Raw genomic sequence first — 25517 nt, 5'->3', positions numbered from 1 at the left:
ATGTAAGTTACCAGTTCCCTTTTGGTTTTTGTACCTACTGGCAGGGCTAAAATATTCCTGCAGCTTTGGCTGTTGTGACAGTGCTGGGTCCATAGACCCACCAGATGCTCCTAATCAGGATGCTCTCAGGCTGGAAAACTGACATCTCTGCTGCCAAAGTTTCCTTGCTTTCCCCAAGTCCTCCTTGTGAAGCGTGTCTACCAAGAAAAGCACAGATTTTCTGTTATCACCAGCTCCACCGGGGCTCGTTGAATGACAGCTCCGTCTGGCAGGGAATTCAACACCTCTCTGCTGTACCTCTGCCAGCAAAAGTGTCTTAAGTTTCCTTCAGTGTCAACCTGGCTCTGAAAGCTCCATCTGTCTGCAACTTTGTCAAATATGGGATTCCAGCTGTTTTAGAAATAAACTCTGTTAGCTATTTGGGTGATGTGGAGAATCAGACTGTTGTCCTGGTCATTTTTTTCCTTCCTCCACTACAGCAGTGGCTTTCTCTCAGGGGAGTATCAGAATACATCCTGTAACTGGAGTACAGTAGGTAAGAGCCACAGAAAAACCTGTTCCCTCCTGTTGTGTTTGGATGTGCTGGTCTCCAACTATCCCACCCAAAAGTTGTCCATCCTCTTCAGCTCCAAGATGAGTGTAGTTTATCCTTTGAGCTAACACAGAGTTTGGGATTCAGTTTTTACTGAAAAATTAAAATGTAAATGTTGGGAGAAGAAAATTGGTAGTACAAACTGTTTCATACTGTTCATAAACCTCATGTTTGAGCTCTAGGGGCTTGAGATAAGCTGGAGAGTGAATAGTGCTTTTGTCAGGTAGAAACCAGGAAAATGAGAAGGGGAAATGAAATGTTTTCAAAAAGAGGAAGAGTGGCTTTGAAAAGCTTGAGGACCACAGTGTTGGAGGAAGACATTACAGCTTATGTGACCTGCATAACTTGAACACTTTCTCTGTTGCTGAGAATTGGTTGCACTGTTTTGAAACAGTTCACTATGTGAGTTTTAAAGGAGGTAGCAGGACACCAGGATAATGATAACTTGTAATGAAGTGTGTGGGTGGTGGTGGAGTGTCAAGTGATGCTCCATGGAAGAGGACTCGGAATTTACTAGGACAAAAAGGAGCAGGAGAGAAGGAAGATCAGGTGCAAACAGCAGTAGAAAGATTATGAGGGGAGGAACTAATGTGAGTGCCTTGTGCACTAACAGAAATGGTGGCAGATATTAACAATTTCTGGCTGTGCTGGTTATTTAAGGGCAGATCTGCCTGGAGTGACAGAGAAGTCTCTTTACTGCTTGCCTGCACTTTATACCCTGTGTCTGGGATTTTCCTGTTCTGCTAAAGCTGTGAGGGGAGACACAAGACCTGACCACAGGCTGTAGAACATGGCATCAAGTTGCCATATGTTCTACCCTGTTTCACTTAAAATTGCAGTGGGCTCCACTGTGCTTAGAGACAGCATGGAGTCACATGGTGCTGCTGAGGCTGTGTGCTGGCCAGGGGCCTTGGCCATCCCTGCAGCTTGGGCAAAGTATGGACCTGCTTTTAGACTGAGTGCCACCAGAAAGCCAAGGAAAGCTGGATTTACATATCACTGGGCCCTGCTGCACATGCTGGAGGTGCTGCTGGTTGTGTGAGCCAGGGAGAAGTGGGTACCAGAGAAAGGGAGGCCCACATCCTGTTCTTTCTGCGTGCAGAGATTTACACCCAGGTGACAGAAGAGAGCGCTCACCACAAAGCTCTAGGGTGCTCTTAAGCAACCCACGTGTTTGGGCTGTTTCAAGTTTCACACTGGAGCAAGTGCAAGTGCCATGCCCTTGGCTTACCTGTCGCTCCTGTGCAGACACACAGGGCTGCACACTTGGGAGCCCATCCTGTTGGGAATGGGTGGCTCTTGGTTCCAGTCCTGGTCCCAGGGCTTGCTTAACCCTGCTACACGGGAGCAGGTCAGAAAGTGGCTATAGTGCTTGTTATCTTCCTCTCCTGGAGAAGAACAATTACTTTTTTCCAGCACAGCAGCAGCTGCAAAACAGGAAGAGAATGATGTCCTTTCTAGAGGTCACTGATTACCCACAGCGGGCTACTCCAGAGTTTATTTCTGTTCTGCCTGTCCCTGAGCCCAGTCCATCAGCCTCAGCTGGTCCCCTGGGTCAGCACGCTGGTTTCTCACAGCCAATATGAAAAGTACACTTTGGTGTTTGTTACTAGGGGCTGATCAACATACAGCGGGTTCCCACCATCCCAGAGCTTGTGCAAAATGAAAAAAAAAAAAGGGCCACATTTCTAATTAACTGATGATTTATCCTCTTGTTATCTCATATCTGCACTGTTCTACTGTGTAAATGACTTGCCAATTTATTACGGATCAAACAAGCTCTCATCACATGCCTGACCCAGTCCCTGTGCCTTGGGGCAGTAGCAAAAAAAAAAAAATCTGTCTGCTTTTTGCCCTTTACCAAATCTCTGCCTGAGCTGTGCTAACAGTGAAAGTGAAGCTGTCTGGCCATGCCCAGAAGCAGCACTTCACAGGTACGAAGACTAAAAGTTAGGGGGAGAAAAAATAAAAGGGGAAGAAGAAAACAATAATTAAAAGAGTTGCAGCATCACAGGAGTTTCCTGCCACCAGGATGAAGTGGCTGCCAAGACGAGCTTTCAGTTTTACAGGGAGGCAGAATCTAGAAACCAAAATCCTTGGCATTGATTGGCTTAGTGCTGTGAAAGCTTGGCTTTAAGGTCCCAGCACTAAATAGTCAAAGGCCTTATCTGACTGGCTGCTTGTAATGTGCTGCAGGGGACGGTAGTATGATAGGGAGGGCTCATGAAAAGGAGGCTGTGAGGGACCTTGGCTTTTTGTGTGGTGATGGTGAGGAATGAGGGCAGAGCTAAAGGAGGAAGTGCAGATGAAGGAGCTAAAATCAAGGGGTCACTGCAGAGTAGCAGCACTACCCAACCTTTCCTGAGGGAACAACTCAGAACAGAGCTGTTCCTTGAATTAGTATTTTTATATCGCTTCCTGAGCACAACACCACCTCCAGCAACACCTGGTTTTTCTATATTGCTGAACTCCAGTATTGCAGAAAGGCACATTAGTATTTTTCAAAAGCAGTTTTGTCACTGGGTAAATGCTGGCTCTCAGGTGAGACATTTGAGTGAAGTATGTCCTTCAGAGCACTAGCCAGCCATAAAGGCCTGAACTTTTGAAGCAGAAAAAACAAGATTAGGGCATAGATAAATTTGCTTCAATTAAAATTAATTTTTGATAATCCTGGCTTGGACTGAGTTCAATTCAGAGTGCCCAAGATAGTGTAAATTTCATTTATTGCTCTTTAGATGTTTGCAGACCTAGAGTAACAGCAAGACACAAATAAAGGAATAAACTGCAACCTCTAAAGCCTAAGCCAAAGAGCAGAAGTCCTGCCCTCCTCACAGTGACAAGAAGTTCTGCCTGCAGTGCCAAGTAACCCAGGAATGCCTGGGTGTCCTGGTGCCAACACTTGGTGCTGCAAAGCCCCTGGGTTACTCTGCCTGGCCCTGCAATGATTTTGGCCCTGCCTGGTGCACAGAGGCACTGTCACATGTGTCACTTCAGAGCCATTCTCCCAGGGGACTCCAGACAGCTGGGGCCATGCAAAGGCAGGCAAGCAACTGTGCAGCAAGCCAAGCACCTGGGAAGGAGGGAATAGCACAGAAGAAAAGGAGCAGGCTGAGTGCTCTGTGCTTGCATGTGTGGGTTTGTGCAGAAAAACAGTCCTGTGTGGGGGTGAAGGAAGCACCTGTGTGTTTCTGTGAGCGCTGAAGGGGCTCCCAGAAAGACAAGGAGAAGACACCAGCTCTTGGGGCAGAGCTGGCATGCTAATGTGTGTGTGTGAATGGTGTGGCAGCTACGCAGAGTGGTGGGGCATTCCTCCCCGCAGAGGGGAATATCCCCAGGCCACTAATGGGGAGTCATTGCTAAATTAAGTATGTCTGAACCACTTGTTCTTTTCTTACATGTTTGCACTTGTGTGGGAAGAGCAACACAGACAGGCAGCCCTTTTAACACAGGAGGAATTGTAACAAGAAGGAACTGGAACGTGGGGAAGAAAACTCCACAGGTGTAGACTTGAGGCATATAACCAACCCTTTGGCATACGAGGTCAGACTAGGAAATTAGAGACAGCACTCATTCTGCACTACTTTTGCAACTCAAAGAGAGTAAATATCACTGTCCCAGGAAAAAGCAGTGTATCTTGGAGACCATTTGCATGGGACTAGCCTTAATACTCAGTCACTCTCCCCTGCACATCAAATGAAGGAAGAGAAGGGCAAGAGTGAATCATAGCAGCGAGTCAGAGTGCAGGAGTTACCCTTCCCCTCTGATTCACCCTCTGGATGTGCCTCCTCCTCCATCAGCTACCAGGACAGCTTGGCCTCTCAGCTGGAACATCTCAGGGTAAAGCTGACACTGCTTTTACCTTCCCATGTGCATCTGGGGAAGCACTCACCTTTTAATTCTAGCATTTGTATCTCAGCACAGAACAGAGCTGGTGCTGTAGAAGAGCTGGGTGGATGGGAAGGGACCAGGCTAGGAATTTGATACCACCTCAAAGCCTATAGCTAGCCAAAAGCACCCATTTGCAGCTTCCTCCTATTATTACATCTGCAAGCCAGCTGTGATGGTAGAGTATGATTCCCCTCCTCCCCCTGCCAGCACACACACAATTACACCAACACAATTTTCCTTTGTTATCATTAGTGGGGGTTATATGAGGTGGACTGGTGCTGGGGGCTTTGTACCACCACTAGTATGAATTACAGCTCTGCTGGTGTAACAGCTCCTTTTACATCAGAAGTGCTTTGTCTGTCTAGCATAGTCACTGTTATTGCTACATCTGTAAATCGCTCTTAACATAAAGCTTAATGATCTGCATCCCCCTTTTCCATGAACCCCTGCCAAACAAGAGCACAATGCTGCAGCTGTAGCTATTAAGCTATGGTGGCAGCAAAGCACTCCATTAATACCTCATGCTCAGCAGTTTGTGATGCATGAGAGCTGAATAATTATGCCCTTGTTACCCTCAAATGAGAGGCACAATTGCCAGAAACAAGAGTTTACAATTAAATAAAAAAAAAAAACTGTATCAAGTCAAGGACAACATTGGTTCATTCATAAAACAAGCCTTTCTGAGCAAAAGGACGATGAGGCAGAAAACAGGCTTACATTAATGAGCCAGTTGTTTCTAGAGCTGTATTGTACCCTCTCAGAAAGGCTTCCACAGCCTCTTTATCCCGGCTGTTTTGAGAAACTAGCAGGCAGAAATTTAGCCAAAGCTCTTGTTGCTATGAGTTGAACTGATAGGCAGGTTTAGTTTAGGTTTGAGATACAGGAATAGGAGGCTTTAGCAATGTGAGTATCAAAACCCAGTGCTCTGAAGCATTTGAAACTGAGCAGGCAGGCAAAAGAGACTGAAAATGGGTGTTAATAAAATAGGAGTGATGAATCTGTCCTCCTTCTTGAGGATGCCTTGCTGCTCACACCAGGATAGCAGATCCACACCTTTGGTTAGTGGAGTACAGAAATGACAGAACAATTAACTGTCCCTTCCTTACCTAGAGCTCAACATGAGCAGGGATTTCAGAATCATGTCTGCACTGATATTTCTGGGAGAGGAACAGCTGGTGCAAAGGAAGTAGTTAAAAGGAGGGCAGACAGACTTGCATTATTTTGAGCAACATTGCTCCATTCTCTAAGCAAGTGTAGAGCATATGGTAACAGAAAACTTGTCATCCTTTTTATCTTACCATATTATGCTTCCTGTAAGTCCAAGTGAGGACTAAAAAGAGAGCTCTGACATACACCCCAAGCTTAGCACTGCAGAATAGTGTCTGTCTCCAAGCAGCACATCTAGCAGTGCATACCTAACTGGGGATTTGCTGTCCCCATCTGGCTGGATATGCATCATGCTGCAGAAGAATGTGCTGTCACCTCCTCGTGAAGCTTGACTCTCACCTCAGGATTTGCCAACTTCAAAACAGCCAAGTCTGATTTATTTTCCCACCAGTAATTCAGCCAAGAGATAATAGGTCATAAGAAACAAACTGAGTAGTGATCAGGGCATGTGGGCTGGTCAAAGCAAGTTTCACTGGGATGCCTGGAGAGGACTGGAATTACAAGAAGTCCCGTCTGGCACGCTTTACAGCTATGGTTGCCAACATTTCTGTTTGTGGGCCCTGATTTTTTTCCAGCATGCATAATTTGCATTTTTGGATAATAAGCTTCCCTCATTTAACTTCTCAAGAGTCCAGGAAATGCACAGGTACACCCCACTCCATTCCTCTCCTACCTGTGATCCACAGACCTTTTATTGAAAACCACAGCATAGTACAGACCACAAAGTTCTCCAAGACTGCAGTGCAGTGTTTGAAGTGCAGTGTTTTAAGGCAGCTGAAGCTCTACTTGAATTTTTAAAAACATTCATTGGCAGGCTACAAAACACAAGTAATGCAAGTAAAACCCTTTCAAACTGCTCAGGCAAAGTATCTCCTCAACACAATACTGGTAAGATTATATTGCCAAAAATCCTTCAAGCTATATATTGAGAAATAAAAAAATTAATGGAAATAATATCCCTAAAACGCACAGTTCAATTTATAGCCATACTGACAACAGAGGGACATGGGGGCTTCAATCCCGCTGGAAATACAGGTGGGAAGAGGACGGAGTCCTTCAGACCAAATAACTTCAATCCCAGGATCATCTTTGCCCTCTTGTGGACAACCTTCCCTCCTGCAGCTTCTCGGCAGGTTCCTGTGCAGACGGCAGGAACAATGCAGAATGTATTTCTGCCCTTCCCCGTGCTTCCTTCCGCGGGCTAAGAATAGCCATTCCGAATCCAAGGGGCAGCCACACCCAAAGCCCAGCCAAGCACTGACCCTTCCTTCGCTCCTGCATGACCGAAGCTGTGGGAGAGAGCAAGTGGCTGGTCCTGCTCCTCGCTGTAAGGGCAAAACCATCCCGAAGCCAGGAAATACATCTGTGCCTAGACCGAGGGATGGACATGGTGAGCAGGTGGTGCCTGAGCACTAACAAAGGAAAGCTGCATGCTACCAGCCCATATTCTGCCCTGCTGCACTATATTCTGGTCATTTACAGTAAACCAACTTGCATTACGCTCCTGAGAAGGGGGTTGTCGTTATTCTAGCAATAACACGACTTAAACTGTGTGGTCATGCTCCAAATTATTAAATCTAGTATTTCTGAGTTATTTTCTCAAGGTGTAAAATCCACCACTGACATACCTTTATAATACATTTTGCCTTGTTTTCTTGCATCTAGGTAATTCAAAACATTTGAGACCATTTTCCCTTTTGACTCCTTACAATTACACTCATCTCTGGCAACTTCATCGAAGAGACAATTCCATCTTTAAAATTAATTCATCTTGTCATGTTAAAAAAAGAGAAAAACATACTGTGGCAGTCCAGTTCCTGTGCCAACAATGTAGTGCAATTCTCCTCCTGTGTACAAGATGACCACCAGGCAATAAGTCATCTGTAGGATTATGAAACAAGAAAGTACTCCCCTGCCAAAAAAGCAAACATACAGATTTGCTTTCTTTTCCTCACTCCCTACCACTGACAATCAGCCAAACAATTTTTTAAAGATCAAGCGTCTCTCCCTCAACTAAGGAAGTCAGTGACCTGCATTTTTCTACACCAGAATAAATTATTTGCTCCCAACACCTTTTGCTACATTGTGCTCCTTTCTTTAGCAAGTCTACCCCTTTATTTTTTGCCATTCCATATAATCAAGACAATAGGAAGCAGCATCTGGATTATGTTTGTCACAGTAACTTAGAGACCACATATAAAGGCTACTGCAAACTACTCTGGCTGGACCCTGTGGTCAGGGACAATACTGACCTTATCAGATCTTTTTTCCTGGGAACTTCCAGTGAGAATATCTAGCCAGCTGGACCCTCTTCCCCAGGAACAGGCAAACACAATGCAAGGTTTTTCTTCCAAACCAGGAACAAAGAATGATGTTATTTCCTATGGCTGGCTTTGGAAGAACTGCATAGCAGCACCAAATCATAGCAGCAAAACCAAGAAACAGTTATTTACTAAACCTTTATTTTAAAAAATGATTACAAAATATCTTATAAAGTTCCTTAGATCAAGAAAACAACTCATTAAAAAAGATCACAGGTTTAAAATGATAAAAAATACTTAAGCATTTAAAAATTATTTAGATGGAAATTCAAGGCAACACTGGAAATAAAACGACATAATTCTTACCTTACATATATATAAAATTAATGTATTATCATCCTGCTCTGATAATTAAAAATCACTTAAATTCTTAATGGTATTAAAAGTGATATATAGCTCTGTCCAGCATAGAATTTAATATCCAGAGAGTTGCTTATGTTTACAGCAATAGACTAAAAAAGGGATGAATTTCCATCTTACAGGCACTATAAGCATCTTGATTTGCTACAATTTTATAGAACCTTTGAAAAATTTCACTAAGAATTTCCCTTCAGTGTAGAAAGCTTGGTATTTTATTGCAGAAATTTGAACGAGGATCACCATGACAGCCATTATGCAAAAACATCTTGTGCTGAGCTCTGAGAATTGTGTGAGATCACTTGCTGCTCTTTCACATTGGAAGGTGCAAAGGTAGAACTCACCTGTAACAGATCACAACCCTTCCCTGCTCTTTTGAAGCACAGGGTACAGGTAGTAAGGCACAATTCCTTCTCATACTCAGAACCAAAGGGTAGCACTGTGATTTTAACATGGGCTAAACACCAAACACAAAAATTAACATTCACAATCTACACAATGCCCAGTACAGATCTTCAGAGCAAAAGCTCACAGTCCAGCCACTGTGGCAAGTCCCCACATAACCTGAAAAATCCTCTCCACCGATTCTCAAGGCACTGTGAAAAGGCCTTGATAGTGGCTGCAGAGCCTTTAAGGCTGCAGAGCTTTAACTTATCAGGTTCAGCTCGAAAACACCAAAGCTGAGTGTCCAAGCAGGCTGCCAAGCACTGTGATGAAGAATGGAGAAGACAATCCCCAGATAGATATACTGGGCCAGTTGCTTCTTTCCAACAGGCTTTACTACCAGTTATGAGGTACAGAGATGTTCGCTTTGCCAACAGAAGAAATCGGAGGCCGTTGTATCTAACAGCACTTCTGCTAGAGCTCCCATCATTCTCCTGAACAATCCCTAATCCACTTAAACCAAAATCAACCACCTTAATGGAAGCAATTTAAATAGGTGGTTTTAATAAGGTCAGCTGATTTCATCAGAAGCAGGCTGGGAAACAAACAAAGGGCTTTGCTGACAGAGCACAAGGCGTTAGGGACATCCAGCCATACACACAGCTCCTGCAGAACCAGACATTTAATCCAGCGCCAACAGCATTCTCTAGGATCAGTCTAATTAAGAGACAGACATTTAAAGCCAGCACCTGACACCAGAGGCATCAAAGGGGCATGTCAAGACTGCAGACCAGTCTACTTAGTCACTGCAGCAAGGAAGCCTCTCCCCCACCTAGACTGGGAGGGCAGAGGAGCTAGGAGTAATAAGGAAAGTTAGTATATAGGAAGCTAAAAAAGTAGTTAAAACAAATAACCTTACAGAGCAGAAAACACACACACACAAATCTGCTTCTCAACTATTTTAAAACAGTGCAAAAACACCTTATGAGGTGCAAGGATTAACAGCACCTCATGCATGTTAGCCAACAACTGTTTTGGAAGCAACATTTTAGGCAACTGCCTAATTTTATGTCACTTGCTCCTAAGTATTTAACTACTGTGTGACAGACTATTGCCAGGTAAACTGCCAAGGCCAGGAAATGACTTTACAGATCCCTTTGTGTATCTCCAGGAATGGACACCAGTAACACATTGCTTAGGTGGGGAAAAGTCTATAGAAAAAGCAACCAAAACCCAGACTTCAATTAACCTATCTTCAGACTGAGAAAAATAACAGGAAAAATTACCTCAAGATAAGTCCACTCACGGTGCTGCATTGCTTAATAAATACTTAGCAGCACAGTGTTACTCTTATACTATATTTACAGCCACCAATTACAGATGAAGATTTAAAGACTGTAGACATTTTGGTGTGGACAAAAATTCAGTAGGACTCTAGGCAATAAAAAGAAACCAAAACAAGACTATTGGAATGTTACTTATATGGGCACGGTCACCAGAGTAAGACATTGCAGATCATAGAGGAGATATTTCTCATTGTGGATATCACTGGTAACATCACTTGTAAACCAAACATATCTAATATCTAATCTAACATATCTAATCTACCCCAGTTATTAGACAGCTACAGCAAGCACTGACTGAAATCAGGTTTTAGTGCAAACAGACACTAATAAATACAAAAAAACCCAACCAAAGAACAAAACTGTTCAAAGAGCATTTCTTCTTTACAAACCAGAAATTTCTATGAAGGAAAGTATCTCTTCTATGCATAGCTCTAAAACCAAGCTACAGCTTTAACTTGGTGCTTCATGCCACCTGGCAAAATTTTACATCCTCCAAGCAAAGTGTAGTGTTAGGGTTAAGTCCCAGGCCATAGAGAGAGAGAAAACATCACAAGCTCACACTCATCAGAAAGTGTCAGCAATGGAAAAAAAAACAACTTTGACTTGCTATTACAGTTCTCTGTCTTAAAACATCTTCTTCTCCCTTTTCCAAATACAGCTCAGGCAGTTTCTGGTGGGCTTGGTCTCAATGCTGCTGCAAGAGGTTACAGGACTGGGAACACACAAGATTGGGATATCGGTGAAATGCAGTCAACACCTGAGAGACACATCAAATATCTCAAGCACTCAAACAAGAATTGTTTTTGCATAATCAGCTTTTTCTCATTTGCTTTAGTATTGTGGAACACCTCCTGGCTTACAGTAATTTGCTCTGCTTTTGAAGAATTTCCTCTTAAGAGAGGAGTAGCAGTCTTGCTTTTACCTCAGACATCAGAAAAATGCTTTTACTTCATTTCTTTTACAGCCATCAATATCTGGTCTGACACATCCGTCACTTGTCTGATATGTGTCCCTTCAGCAGCGTTCCTTGCAGTCCTACAGACTGTCACTTGTAAAACAAATCAAGGGGACAAGTGCTTATTTACCTGTTTACCAACTGAGCTAGTCAGCAGCAAGGAGTCTCAAGCTACTGCCAAATTTATAAACACAGAAAATGGTGAGGTTCAAAACCATTCTGGCAAAACTTAGCATTATCTACACATAAACAAGCTGCATGTGGTATTAACCTTGCAAGTAATATCCACCAGGATAGAACCAACATGCTGTAAGGTTTTTCCTTTTGATACTCAGATTGCTACTTCTGGAGTTGTCTCATGTAAATATTTATTCTTTATCTTATTCCTCTCACAGATGGCTCTTCGAGTTTCTTCCTGCAATTGTTACAACTTTCGAAACCATCTGAAAGAAGATTCTGGTATACAAGTCCAAACTTTGACAAACATGGGGTGCAAAACTGTCTCTTTAATATACCATTTACATTACCTTCCCCATAAACCCTTTACAGTCACTATACCATTAAACTGATCTCCACAGACAGAAGTAAGACATAGCAGTAGTAAAAACAACCCAAACCCCCTTACTTAAGGATAAACATTCCTGTAAGATTCCAGTTAGGTATCCCTTTTACATTCAGTTTGACCAGGAAGTACAAAAATGAATCCTGCAGTGCTAATTTGTAACTTGCAACAGAAGCATATGGTCCAATTAACCGGGAAATATCTTTAGGTTATAGCTCAGAATTTATGCCTCAGACATTAACCTTTATTAGTCATCTCTGTCAAAATCGAATCAGCACACTGCTGTCCTGAAGTTATTCTGTTTAGACCCAAGCTTTTTTAGTGCCTGTCATCCCAGCAGGTAGCAGGACCAGTTACCTTAGAACATGATGCTCAAGATGCCATTAACTGACCCAAGAATCCATAAAAATTTGATGAGCAATACGTACAAAATCGATCATAACAAAGAAAGAGAAGTTATTACCTACAGTGCACTGAAAGCTCATTTTAGTTTGCTTCAATTAAAAAAACAAAACAAAAAACTGAAACTATTTTAGGAAGCTATCTTTGTTTATTCAATGGCTGATTTTCTCTGGATTTTCCTGGAGTGTTACCAGGATTTTCAGGGCGTCCATCGATGTTTTGTTTTTGCCTGAGATAGAGCTCTATACCACATTCAGCTGCAAATGCAAAAGTTGCAAAAAATCCGAATACCTGTGAAAGTGACAGAAATATGTGATTTTAAAAGGCATAAACAGTAATTGTATCCTAACATTGTTTGGAAATATTTGCTGTACCATTTTATATACATTTATATACATTAATAACGCTTATATATTAAGATTACAGTTTTCCTTAAATCAATAGTTCCATTTAAATTAGACACAGATCAGAAATCATAATTCTAGGATGTTCACTGCTGAAGTTTTCACAGTTTTAATTCTCTTTTAATCATTTAAACATTCATTCTTTTAATCAAGTGTGAACCTTATACTGTGTTCCAATCAACCTTTAATCCTGAAAGTATATTAGTTTCATTGCCAAAATCAGTTATTAAAGTAGCACAGCATATAGCAGACTATTTATTCAAGAGAGGGCTGCTGATTAATGAGAGTAAATCAAGAAGAATAACACACAGAAGGTGAAGGAAGAGAAGATCTGCAGAGCCTGGGTCAGCAAGTGAGAATTAAATGACATTTTGTGAATGACATTTCGTTAGTAGTCATGGCAAGATGAGAAGTGGTAAAGAGAAGGCAGCTTTTTTCAAACAAGGAATGAAATATATGCGTTATTCTAACTCTACCTAAATTTTACACAACTGGTTTGGACCAAAGTAATTTGATATTAATAAGTATTACAACACAGTAGTTTTTATTTTTCCTGCACTAGGTAAAAAAAGCAAAGCTGAAACCTGATTTATGCTCAAACTATTAGGTCTAAATAGATCTACATCACATAAGATGACTATACAAAAGTGTGTATCTCTGATAGCTGATGCTGCCTGTGGAACAGAATTATTTTGCTTTCTTTTCCCAATAATTTTTTCTCATTCAAGAATTGGATCTTTTAAACTCACATGTTCACAATTCCAAGGTTACTCAAAAGAAGTATTCAAATGACTAGGGAATTATGACATCTACAGCATCTCAAAAGCCCTTTCAGTGCCTTGCCCTGAGCCTCCTCAGTGTTCCCTGGGAGGTGAATGCCCTGTTGCTCTATTATTTCTGTCACTGAGGAAACTGCTGCTCTTATTGCAGACTGTGCAACTCAGTGTTATCCACATGTGCTCTGTAAAAGCAAAAGACAGGATTTCTTGATGACTTTGTGAGGGGGTGACATTATGAAAAGACAATTGAGGAAAACCAGAAATTTCAGAATTAGGGTTTCAGAGAACTGGACAAGCTTCAAGAGATGATAATGTTGAACAGCAAGAGGTGACAGGAAATAATACAAATCTGAAGCAGCAGGCAAAAGTTAGGGAGCTGCAAGTGCACACAGAGCTTTCCAGAAAACCTGAGGAATCCCACATCTTTGGATTTCCTTTGGTAAGTTTCTGGAAGGTCTGAAATAGCTAATTCCTCCTGAAACATCACAATGCACTGAGTTCTATTCCCTACCCAGCTTTTCCTCTGCAAATTGAGTGAAGTTTAGAGGGCAGAGAAATTAACATAACAGATAAATACAAAGTAAATCTTGCCATTTTAAGACTTACACATGCAGCACTTTCAACAGCAGAGCCAGAGCAGGTTGCAGAAAACACTATTGATGCTAACAGAAACCAGGCAGCTATGACAGGCACAGCCCAAAAATTCTGCAAATATATATATAAAAATATTTATCATTTAACTGTAGATAGGTTACCTAAAAAGAACAAACATCATAACATCAGCTGAGTTGGCTTGCCTATGAATTTGCCTATGAATTTGATGCTAGTGGAAACTTCAGAAAATACATTTTACAGCGACATTCCAAATGACATTCAACATTATCAGCTATTTAAACAGCATTATCAACTATTTAAAGGAGCCTGGCCTGTTTTTGTTTTTAAGTATTTAACTGATTTCATCTAACCTTTTTTCACAATCACATTCAAGCTCAGATTTTCACAATCAAATTCAACCATGAGCTTTATTCCCTAAGTAAAACATTTGAGAAATTAGAAACTGTAAGTAAATGTGTTCATTCAAACATTTTACTACACTCCCTTATCTGTACTCTCACATAAAGACACTACTGTTTGCTCTGAAGGCAAATAGGAAGGGACACTTGTGAGACAGAATCATGTTCCCACTGACTTTACAGAGCAACTTTCTCCCACCACTGGATCTTCTGAAGTATAAAGCCATAAACTGTAATGTTTATGTAATGCAATGAGTTATGATTGTTGCCAAAAAGGAAAATAGGGTAAACTGCAAGCAAGCATCATGCTGGCAGTAAACTGTATTCCTTATATGTACACATATGCAATGGCTATGCTGTAGTATTAGTAGCATTAAAAGACTTTTCCACACGTCCTAAAATCCTGCAGGTAGCCAACTTTGAAAAAGATGTCAGTACAAACTCTCAAAGTTGGCTCATTTTAAAACTATAAGATACTTGAATCTACTCTTTACATGGAGAAGAAAAGGAGATTAATTTTGCATAGGCTTTTTATTCCACAGCAGGCTTTATGCACTTAGAACAGTTTGTTTTTCCAAAATAAAAAAGTTTTCTTACCAGTTTCTGCACTTTATCTTTCCCCAGTGATTCATACAAATCAGTGCAATACAGACACAGAATCAGGAGGCTCAAAAGAAAGGCACTGCAGCTTATGAATTCAAAGAAGTAAAGTCCACTACAAGTGCTGCAATCATCCACAATTTCTTCACAAACAACAGCCACAAAAGAAAAAATCTGCAAGCAAACAAGTAACAACATGCTTGAGTTGGATCAAGTCTCTAACATCTTCAACAAGCAGACATCTCTGATATCAAGATTAATAAAGCTAGCTGTGACAAGAATTCTCAATCTACAAAGAGTTTGGTGAAGTTCTGCACAATTTTCTTACAGACAGAAATAATTATACAATGACACGGTTTACACTTGGCTGTTAAAGGTAGTCAATAAAGTACACTCACGTAAGGAGAGCACACAGGCAAACAGAGGCTTCTTGATTAGACAGACAAGATTCCTGTTTTGTGGTTTTGTGCAACTGGCAGTTGGAAGCAGATGAGACAGTGTGGAGAATAGATATCCTGCAAAAATGCTACTGCTTACTACATACTGAGCTGCACACTGAGTTCTGAATGAATTTGGGCTCAGGGCAGTGGGGGAAACTGGACAGTACTGACACACTCAGCCACCTCCCCTAAAAGTTCACAGCTGATGTTACCTGTCTTGATAAAACTTCAGATAAAGTCCATGAACCCAACACTCACGTGCTTGTGACCCAGTAATGACAGAAGCTCAACTGTTCCTGTAGGAACCAAAACTTTACAGCTATGCTCAAGCTATGTCGGACAATGTTTAATCTATGCAGAGCTTTATCTTCACCTTCCTGCCAAAGTGTGGTTCGAGAAAAAAATGTGACTTACTTCCTGTACAGCCACCATATCCCTGCTGCTGGATTTTCTACTATTTTATTAAGGAAGAATATTGCTTTATTTAACTGTTCACTTATTTTGACCACTTCTTGCTAGCTTCCTTCATCCCATAAACTTGGCATAGCTTTACAGATCTTCATAGTAAGGAGTTCACCAAATTAAAACAAAACCATGAATAAGATCAGACTGGGTCATAAAATTGAGACTGACATGAGAATGATGATCATATTTTAATAAGAGTATGTGGGCAATAAAGAGGTTAAACATTCTTTGTTAAAAACAAACAAACCAACCTAAATTTAAGATTCAGAATTGTTCTTGGAAAATATGAAACCAGTCTTCGGTTTCAGTTTTCTCACAGTAAAAGCAAGAACAACAATTTAGCAGTAGGAAATGTAAATTCCCCTTACTAAGCCAGGTCTCAGAAGAGCACATCAGAGAACCATGTTTTGGAAATGCAACAATAAAAAGTAAACAGGAGCTCAGAGAGGGAAAGAATGGGAGCTGGGAAACTTCAATATTACTATCAGGCCTCCCCATGTTTCCTTTCTCTCCCACAGTGTCTGGCAACACAAACTTCTCAGCAGCCTTTGCACCTAAACCAGTGAACTACAGTATCAGTCCAGGAATTTTTTTTAACTCTGACTTTCCAGTTTTTATGGTTTGGGTTTGGTTTTGGTTTGTTGTTTTTTTTTTTTTTTGCATTTCTAAGCATGTGCTTACAACTGCATCCAATGACTTTCAATTTCACATTTTTCACAAGGTCAGCTGTGAGATAGCACTGTACATGAAAACATCTCTTTTTATAAGAACTGGAAACTGAATGCCATCACTTTCATTTGGGCTGAAACAGAACAGAAAGAAAATAAACCTGTCCTTAAAGAATATATCCAGATAACCATTACATGGTCTAAATAACTGAAAAAAGCTTCTCCACTGAGTGTACAAACAAGTTGAAAAAAATCCCACTCAAAGAGCAGTTATAAAGGGTTCAGTGTCAAATAACTGAGATTCACCAAGTAGAATCCTGTGTGGGACTTGCCCAAGTCAATATTCCATTTTTTTTTAATTAATAAATTGAGTAATACAATAGAGTACAACAATTAAAAAAAAAAAGTTGGATTGAAGAACTTTGAGTAAGTGCTTTGATTAAGTTAATGTATCAGCAGCACATTTACAAGATGCTAGAGAGCTCTTCTTGGGTTTCTTAACTTGCTCTTTGATATCACTATCAGGAAAAACCAGGATTCCTCTGTTGTCCTACTACCACAAAAAAAAAAATAGTTTTAAACACCAAATGCATTGTTGGAGAAGCAGTTATTTTGGATTTTTAAAATTTTGTTATTAGTCCTGTCTGTACCCCAGAAGTTAAACATAAGTCTGTGTCTTACCAGCAAGAAATTATTCATTGATACTGACATTACTGTTAAAAGTTTCTAAATAAATGTCAATTTTGTAAAGAAGATTTAACAAGTGAATTGCTACAAAAATAGAGCAGATCAATGAACTTGCCAACAAGCCTGTGAACTTGCTCAGCAGTGGGATTCCCAGTAGTTCAGACAGGTGCACATATTAATTCTCTATTAAGTCTGCACAATTCAGGCTACTAATCAACTCAAAAAGGAGCTGATTTTTAAGCCTGAATTACAATTTTCCTTTCCAGCTAGGGAATTTTGACTAAAGTTAAACAATAGTTGATGACAGCTTGTCCTGCTTTAGATAAGAATTTTCTAAAGTTTCTACCTCAGTCTTGGCATAATACACACTGTGCCATTTACCATTGTGCAGAATTTTAACCTGTCATGGACTAACAAAAACATTCCACCTATTTAAAAATAAAAAAACAAACAAACAATCCAAACACCACACCGTCCTAGAAACCTGTGCAATAACATGCCTCCCAACATCCTTTTGGCACTCACATTTGTGACTTTTGGCAGTTGTATTTTCCTTGTTTCATTTGCTCAAAAGAACTGGCTAAGATTTCAGTGTATGCTATTATGCATTTAAAGAAAAGTATTTCTTAGGTTTAGAAGATAGTTTTCTGCAGGTGATTTCAGAGTATTTTATAGAACCCTTGATCACCTCTACAATGAACAGAGTCTGCTTTCTGATTGCAACACCCTGTTTTAGCAGTCCACAAAAGAAATTATCAAGGCATAATCCCAGTAACAACCACTACTGTAACACAAAGTCAACAGATGTTAATGATCATTGCGGGCATTTCCAAAAATCAATACTTTCCCAAAAGAGGAACCTTCTTACTGCAGAGACTGAGGGTTCCACCTTCAGGACTTTCTGGGGCTTGTTTAAAGTGTTTTGACTGAGACTTCAAGATCTGTGCATTTTGATAAAGGTTACAAAAAGGTGGGAAAAATGTTGGAAATTAGGTGGGTGAACAACTAGAACTCCATTTTCTTTTTCCTCTCACTGACAAATGGGTGCAGGCCATAAACTGCTACTTATTTAAGAATAAGTAATAAGTAATAAGCTGTCAAGCAGCTATTCATCCTGTTTAGGATAATGACAATTTTTCTGGTTTTGTACTTAGAAACCATTTTAAATAATTAAACAGTTTAAGGCTTTGGTACATCAGTAAATTTGCCTACATAATCACTTATTTTATTTTAGTCAATGAACCTACTTATATAAATGTTCTGTTTGTCAGGGAGCAGAATCCAGCAGATCTTGCTTTAATAATCTCCAGTAGATGAATTAAAAGTTTATGTTCCATTATATTTATTTAAAGCATTCTTGGGTGTGATTTTTTTAAACACCCTTAGAAAAGTTTCTTTTTGGCAGTGTTACCACTTTACGAACAGTAAAGAATATTACATTTACGGTTGAGGGTTTTGACTGTATGTGAGATGAAGCTTAACACCCAAACGTCCTCTTTTCTGCAATGGTGAAGTAACAAGAAAGGGTTGGAAATCACCTACAATTCCTGTAAGCATGACACATCTGACTAAAAAGCCACTGTGTTTGCACTGCGTGCAAAATGCACGCTGACACATTTCCAGTCAGCTGCCCTTTACCGCCATGGGTTTCAGTCATTCCCTGCCAGTACGTAAGAGTGATGCTCCTCACATCCTTATCAGCAGTAACACTGGTACATTTTGGAAGAGCCCATCACCAAATACTGAACAGACCTTGCACCAGGAGCCCAAACGCTTGATTCAGAAGCAACAACATGTAGTAAAAAAGCCAGAAGAAAATAAGCCTTTTATTTCCTGGTGGGTGCAGGGCTGCCTGACGTGATGTCTCATGCAATGGGCCACCGTGATTACGGGTTTCTGGTGCAATTTTCTACCACAAACCATGGGAGAAATAGGCTCCTTAATTTTAGCGTGGACCGTACACACTGACAGGCTTAGAACGGGCTACAGGAGCAGCAAGAGAGGAAGGTCTGGAGCTCACGACCCAGCAATGCCTTCCCAGTTCTACTGCCCTATGGTGAGGTTCAACCAAAAGCTTCTTCCTCCTCTTTTCATACAATCCTGCCCTCAGAAGAAAACACTACATTTCCTGCGAGGCTTCCCTCTGATTTTGAGCCAGAGCGGGTGGTGTTTAAGGCCAGCAGGTAGCTGCACCACGGCGGCTGCAGCACCGAGCCTCGGGAGCACGATGCCGGCACCATCCCATGTCAGCACCTCCTCCCGCAGCTCAGACATGAAGCACTACCAGCACTTCCTATATAAATCCTACCACAAATCACTTGAAACCTGCATTATAAGGCACCATACCATCTTTCCACCTAAGTTACACGTCTGCACAACTTTAGTGACCCCATGCCACGTCCCAAGCCAGGACACCTTCCCGGCGGAGCCAGCCCTTTCCGACCGGCAGAACCCATTCCCTCGAGGCCTGTGTGTGGCCATCTCCTCAGCCTGCGCTGGTTCACAGAGGAGTTTAATTTATAAACGGCGGGGACCGCCCTAAAGCCGAAGGTCATCACAACACGCTCGTTTCCATCCCAGAGCGGGCCACCCCCGCCCCGCCGGGCTCAGCCCCAGGATACTCTCGGTGTCCCGGTCTCTCCGGCCGCTGGCAGCTATCCTGCCGGGACTGCTCCCTCCGCGCCAGGCCCGGCACGTCCCGCACGGCGAGGGGAGGCGGGCACTCACCGTCTGGACCACCTTGGCCGGCAGCCGCCATCCCCACAGGTGCCGCAGGGTGCAGCCGCAGGGGCAGCGGCGAGGCGCCTTCGCCTCCGGTTCCGTGGTCTGGTTGTAGACGGTACCGTTCTCCATGGCCGGGCCGGGCCGCCGGCTGTCAGCTCGGAAAAACCGAAAGCAAAAGGGCGACAGGTGGGGCGGGACGGGGCGGGGTGCCTTCGTCTCCGCTTCCCTGGTCCTGTTGTGGACGGCGCCCGGGCCGGGCGGGCCGTGCCGCCGGCTGCCAGCTGGGAAAAGCCGCGAGAAAAAGGGCGGCAGGTGGGACAGGAGACCCCGGGACGCCCCGGGGGGCCTGGGGGGTCCCCCGGGGGCCCGGGTGACCCCGGGGGACCTGGGGGACCCCCCTGGGGCCCGGGGGATCCCGAGGGGCCTGGGGGGGATCCCGAGGGGCTTGGGGGCGCCCCCCGGGGCCCGGGGGGTCCTGGGGGGCCTGGGGGGGGCCCCGGGGGGCCCCGGGACACCGGGGAGCATGGAGGGCCCCCCGGGGGCCCGGGGGATCCCGGAGGGCCTGAAGGGACACCCGGAGGCCCGGGGGGCACCGGGGGGCCTGGGGGGACACCCGGGCGGGCGGGGGGCACCAGGGGGGCGGGGGGGGGCCCCCGGGGGCCCGGGGGATCCCGGGAGGCCTGGGGGGTGGTGTTCGCTCCAGCGTTTTCTCTAGCGGTTGTTCCCGGCGGGGCAGGGGCGCTCCCCCTGGCGGCCGCGGGCGGGGGCGGCCCGTGAGGGACGGCCCGCGAGGAACGGCCTGGACCGCGGGGCCGCCTCAGGCCCCGTCTGGGCTCCTTTCACTAACCGGGGCTTGGTAGGTAAAGTTTACAAGATTATTCACTTGTCACACGAGATTACGCTATCAGAAGAGGGTTTTAAGCCAAAGCTTTCCCTGCTTACGTTCACAGAATCAATTAGATTGGAAAAACCCTCTGAGATCATCGCGTCCGGCCTATGATGGAACACCAGCATGTCAACCAGACCATGGCACTGAGTGCTACATCCAGTCTTGCCTTAAACACCCCCAGGGGTGGTGACTCCACCACCTCCTTGGGCATCCCACTCCAGTGTCTAATCACCCTTTCTGTGAAGAAATTCCTCCTAATGTCCAACCTAAACCTCCCCTGGGTGCCTCTTGAGGCTGTATCCTCTTGCCCTATCATGAGTTGTCTGAGAAAAGACCCTGCCCCCCACCTTGCTACAACCTCCTTTCAGGCAGTTCTGGATATCACTAAGGTCACCTCCTTTTCCCAGTCTAAACAACCCCAGCTCCCTCAGCTGGTCCTCGTAGGACTCGTGCTCCAGACCCTTCACCAGCTCTGCTGCCCTTCTCTGGATTGATTCCAGACCCCCAATGTCCTTCCTGAACTGAGAGGCCCAAAACTGGACAGAGCACTCAAGGTATGGTCTCACCAGTGCTGAGTACAGGAGAAGAATCATTGTCATTAAAGACATTCCTTGTTGTCAATGAGAGAAAATACTCATATCCCCAAGCCTCTTCTAATATACTCCCATTCCATTGCCCAAATCAGCTTTTAAAAGAAACTCTAATTTTTATTGCATACTAAGAGTAGATCGAACATTTTATATGTAAAGCAAAGGTGTGTTATGCTTGCTTATATATTATTGATGTGTTATCCAAAGAGCTATTATGGTCATTCATATTCAGTTATACTTGTTTAACTTCAAGGAAATGGAAGATTGCTGCACATTGTAAAAGAGGAGATTTGCTTGCTTAACATTAGGTGTATAGGAACAGATTCCCTGCTTAGGGAACAGATCAGGCTGTTTGGACATTGCTTCTCTTTGGGAGCCACATAGTGCAGTGTGTGCTACAGAGCCCCGTGAGGCTGGGGCTACTTTTAACTCCGCCAGGACACCCTCTCAGCTGGGCACATGTGGAAGTATGGGCCAGACCAAAGCAGCTGGGCCACACTCCCTGCTGAGTGTGTACCAGCAGGCTGTGTGCCCGACTTCTCCCAGTAAGAAAACACAATCCAGGGGAATACACAGTGTCCCTAGGCAGGAGCATACAGATCTGTCTCTGCCATAAACATGTTTGGCTGCAGGAATTGGCTTGGGATGCAAATGAGGAGGGCAAGTCCTGTGATTCCGAAGGGGTGGGTGTTTCTGCTAAAACAAATGAGGTATCACCATGGGTGTGCCCTAGCTTCTGCCTGGGATTGGGGTGAGTCTAACAGGGCTCTGTTGGCAGCAACCCAGACTACAGGACGGAGCAGGTAGGTGTAGTCAGGAACATTTGCTTATAAATCCCTAGTGCCTTCACTATCTTTTTTTCACACTAGTACATTATAAATTAAATTACATTACAGAGGCTGACATCTCTCTTCTGAAGGAAATTTCCCTCTTGTTTTCTTCCTTCATAATTTTTCACAACTGGCTGAATAACATTCCAAAGCCACACAGCATGTGTCTAGGCTATATTGTGGTGTGACAGGGACAGGATTTAACTAAGATAGAAGCAGCTGTCAGGTGTTTTAAGGTGTTCAGAAGCATCTAAGGCTATTTTGTAACCCTTCCTTTATGAGTCTTTAGAATGCCTTCATGTGGAATTGCTTATGAGTACAGATATAAGTACTGAAGACAACTGTCTTGAGGACAGACTGCTTTTCAAGGAGCCACAGAAACACAAAACAAGACTACAAAAGATAAAATAGATGGCAACCTCTTTCCAGTTTCTACTGCCTTTAACCTGGTTTTCCTGTTCAGGCTCTCTCCAGGAAATACATATCAACGATGCATGAATGATAAAGGTTAGCTTGCCATTTAAAGCCTAACTTACTGAGGCCAGTTTATTTATTTGTTTATAAGAGGCTCGGGAAAAGCAAAACTACAGCAAAGCTAGGGAACTGTAAGGTCATGTGACAGAAGGAATGAAAACTGGACAACAGCATAGTTGATATCTTGAAAATACTTAAAGCATTACATTATGCTGTTCTTCACAGAGGTACAGCAGGTGCTCTTCACCCTTTTTATCACACTACTTTCTAGTAGAGTATTTTCCCTTTAAAGAGGGAAATAAAACAGGTACTGTAAGTAAGAATAGAGTTTAATACAAATAACAGTAACTGGCTGACTGTGATGTGATGGAAATCCCATTCCAGGTAAACAGCTATTAATTTATTTTTGGTTATGTGCTACACCTGACAGTTTTCCAGAAGAAGTCTTTCTTATCCTGCCATAGCCTCTTCTGGAATGGCAGGAGCAGAGCTAAAGGCAGGACGTGGTAGCAGAGAAGCAACCCCATAGTTGGATGCTGAGCTGTGGTAACATCTCCACTCAGCCAGGCACACAGAGGGATATCAGTGGAAGCAGATTAGTGATGAATGACCTAGTTTTCTCCTTCATTACATCTCCTCCAAGACACCCTCCATAGTGACCAAAAAGCAATACCAATGGAGAAAGCCCCCTCAGTAGAGGAGATTGCAGTGTACACAGCATAGCTGTATGACAGTTGCCACTTCTTGCCCCCATGCTGAAATAATTTCAAAAATGGTGGCTGGAGTTCCTTGAAGCAGTTGAGTAGATGCCAGCTACTGCAATAAGGGGGCTCTGGGCCACAGCTGCATCGCTGTTCTCATCAAGTGAGCCCCAGTGGCTGTTTGGCACTCTCTGTGTGCTGTGATACAATGCAACACTAAAGCCTGAGTCCCTCACACTCAGAATTGGCAGCACCAGCCTCATGAATTCATGTTCTCCTTTTCCCACTTTCAGAAATGCAGTTATGGGTGGTTTTGCTTTTCTTTCCAGAAGGCAAGGGAGGAGTAAGTAGAGGAATGGGAAAGCAGCTTGGAAGCCCAAACCACTGAAGGAGACAGACGTCATTTCATTGGAAGAGTGATGAGGAAGAAGTGTGTGTTACTGCACAATTCAGGGAGCTCCACTTAAGACAGCCTGTCTGAGGCACATCTCCTTCATTTTGATGTTCTCACATGGGCATCTGAACATCTTCTCTTCAAGACTATCCCCATGTATTATACGAAGTAAATATATGAAAAATACGAAGTTTACAGGATGATTAGCTAGCAAATGGAATATTCTAAGTACTACAATGAACTCAGAAGACTTGAATGTACTGCATCTGCTGAACTTCCTTTTCCTCTTGAGGTTCTATTTTTGTGCTCAGTATTGCAGCTGAACTTCACAAACTGTGACACCACACGAAACAGGCCCAAACGTGTGATTTTTAAGCAGCTGAAGATGAAGAATTAACATTTTTAACAGCTATTACTAAGTATCCCTTATGGCACTACAGATGAAATCCCCACACTTACCAAATGCAAGCTTAGTCCAACTCTTCTCAGTGTTTTTTTGCATGCATCTGCATGGCACAGAGAAGCATTAAACCATGAGATATTTGATAGGCAACAGTTCTGCTAGGTGTTCCACTGCCAATTGTTTGTTCCCCAAGAAGAGATGCTAGCCCAACAGGCAGCAATTCTTGCATTTCAGAAGTATCACTAGAAATTTAAGGTTAATACAGTAGCTAGTCCATAAAACCTAAAAGCCATGTGCACATTTCAGAGATTGTAATTTTCAGCTGAAAAGTATGACCTGCCTGGAAATAAAGTGGACATTTACTCAAAAATTTCAAGCTTAAAATTTGCAGAGCAGCTTTATTATAACCAGTATATTCAAAAGAACTGATGTGGGAACAGGGGACAGAAGGAGAAAGAGAAGATTTACAAAATTCCCCTGAAACAGTTTAGTTTCAGTCTAATCAGCAACTTGTCTACATTCAACTAGCCTTGAAAGTCTAAAGAAATTTAGTTGATTTAAATTGCAGCATTTTTTCAGTGTTCATACTGAAAAACATTTTTAAAGTATTATTATTAAAATTGTGCCCTGTTATATTACCTCTGCTTTCTGCATCTTATGTGCTAGTCTGAAACTTTGTGTCCAACAGCAATAAAGGCAGAGAAGTGATTGAGAGAAAAATTAATGTAATTTGTACTGTTACTCTTTTAAAAATTGGGGTAATCCCAAACCTAACCTCTCCCCAGCCTAGAGCAAGATGTTATTTTTGCCAAATTAGCTTCAGTGGTTTACCCAATTTATTTAGTTTGGTGCTTACTTGATGGTGAAAGAAGGAGAACAGGGAGCAGGGTTTACTGGCACTACCTTTTGTGAAAAGGGCCATCTGTCACAGAGACTAGTTCTGCTTTATAGTTGTGGTAAATCCCATCTTAATTGTCTACTCTCACCATAGCAGTAGTTGGGAGAGCAGCAGCTCAAGAGGACAAAGAAATCAGCCCAGGAGCCTTGGTCTCATGAGAGGGAAACAAGTAAAAGACATCAGGTTACACAGAAATATTCTCAGGTATTTTCCTTTTGTGGTAAATTTTCCCCCAAACAGCATGAGCAGGCTGCAGCTAGGGAAGTGACAGCAGCATTAAGAGAATTTGAAGGAGGGAAGCAAGCTACTTTAGTCTTTTAGAATGAAAAGGCATGGTAGGGGGCAGTCTTTGTGTAAATAATAATTTGTAAATAATAATTTTAAATCAAAACAACCCAAAACCCCCAAAGCTACGTGGCCTTAGGGAAAATCACATTTAGAAGCTTCAAATACACGGAAGTGGCATCTGTTTTAAGAAGTGAAATTATAATGAGTCATTTTTAAGGTTTTGCCCTGTCGCAGCCTCTCCAAATAAGGGCACCTGGTGCAATAGCAATTAGTGCATTATGTGGCCAATTTTACAG

The 25517-nt window shown here is 42.8% G+C and overlaps 1 protein-coding gene and 1 long non-coding RNA gene across 3 annotated transcripts; one reads left to right on the top strand and one right to left on the bottom strand.

Moving 5' to 3' along the window:
• Nucleotides 1-8091: 8091 nt before the first annotated feature.
• On the bottom strand, nt 8092-20027 carry CMTM6 (CKLF like MARVEL transmembrane domain containing 6). Of its 2 annotated transcripts, XM_005519148.3 has the most exons (4): nt 19758-20027; nt 14768-14944; nt 13764-13862; nt 8092-12265 (listed from the first exon to the last, which is right to left on the bottom strand). In XM_005519148.3, the coding sequence occupies exons 1-4, from the start codon at nt 19881-19883 to the stop codon at nt 12113-12115; spliced, it is 555 nt and encodes a 184-aa protein (XP_005519205.1). In that variant the 5' UTR covers nt 19884-20027; the 3' UTR covers nt 8092-12112. The 2 variants fall into 2 exon arrangements, with proteins under 2 accessions (XP_005519205.1, XP_014104270.1); XM_014248795.2 differs by lacking the exon at nt 13764-13862 and having other exon boundaries at nt 19758-20010.
• Nucleotides 19954-24405, top strand: LOC148185197 (uncharacterized). The gene is made up of 3 exons (XR_015774365.1): nt 19954-20066; nt 20705-21197; nt 23568-24405. It is a non-coding gene; the product is annotated as an uncharacterized LOC148185197 (long non-coding RNA).
• Nucleotides 24406-25517: the final 1112 nt, after the last annotated feature.

The sequence above is a fragment of the Pseudopodoces humilis genome, chromosome 1 (genome assembly GCF_049639895.1).
Source record: "Pseudopodoces humilis isolate 2021_Gansu_Grassland_sample_001 chromosome 1, ASM4963989v1, whole genome shotgun sequence".
Taxonomy (NCBI): Eukaryota; Metazoa; Chordata; class Aves; order Passeriformes; family Paridae; genus Pseudopodoces; species Pseudopodoces humilis.
This window is presented reverse-complemented; position numbering and strand designations above follow the sequence as displayed.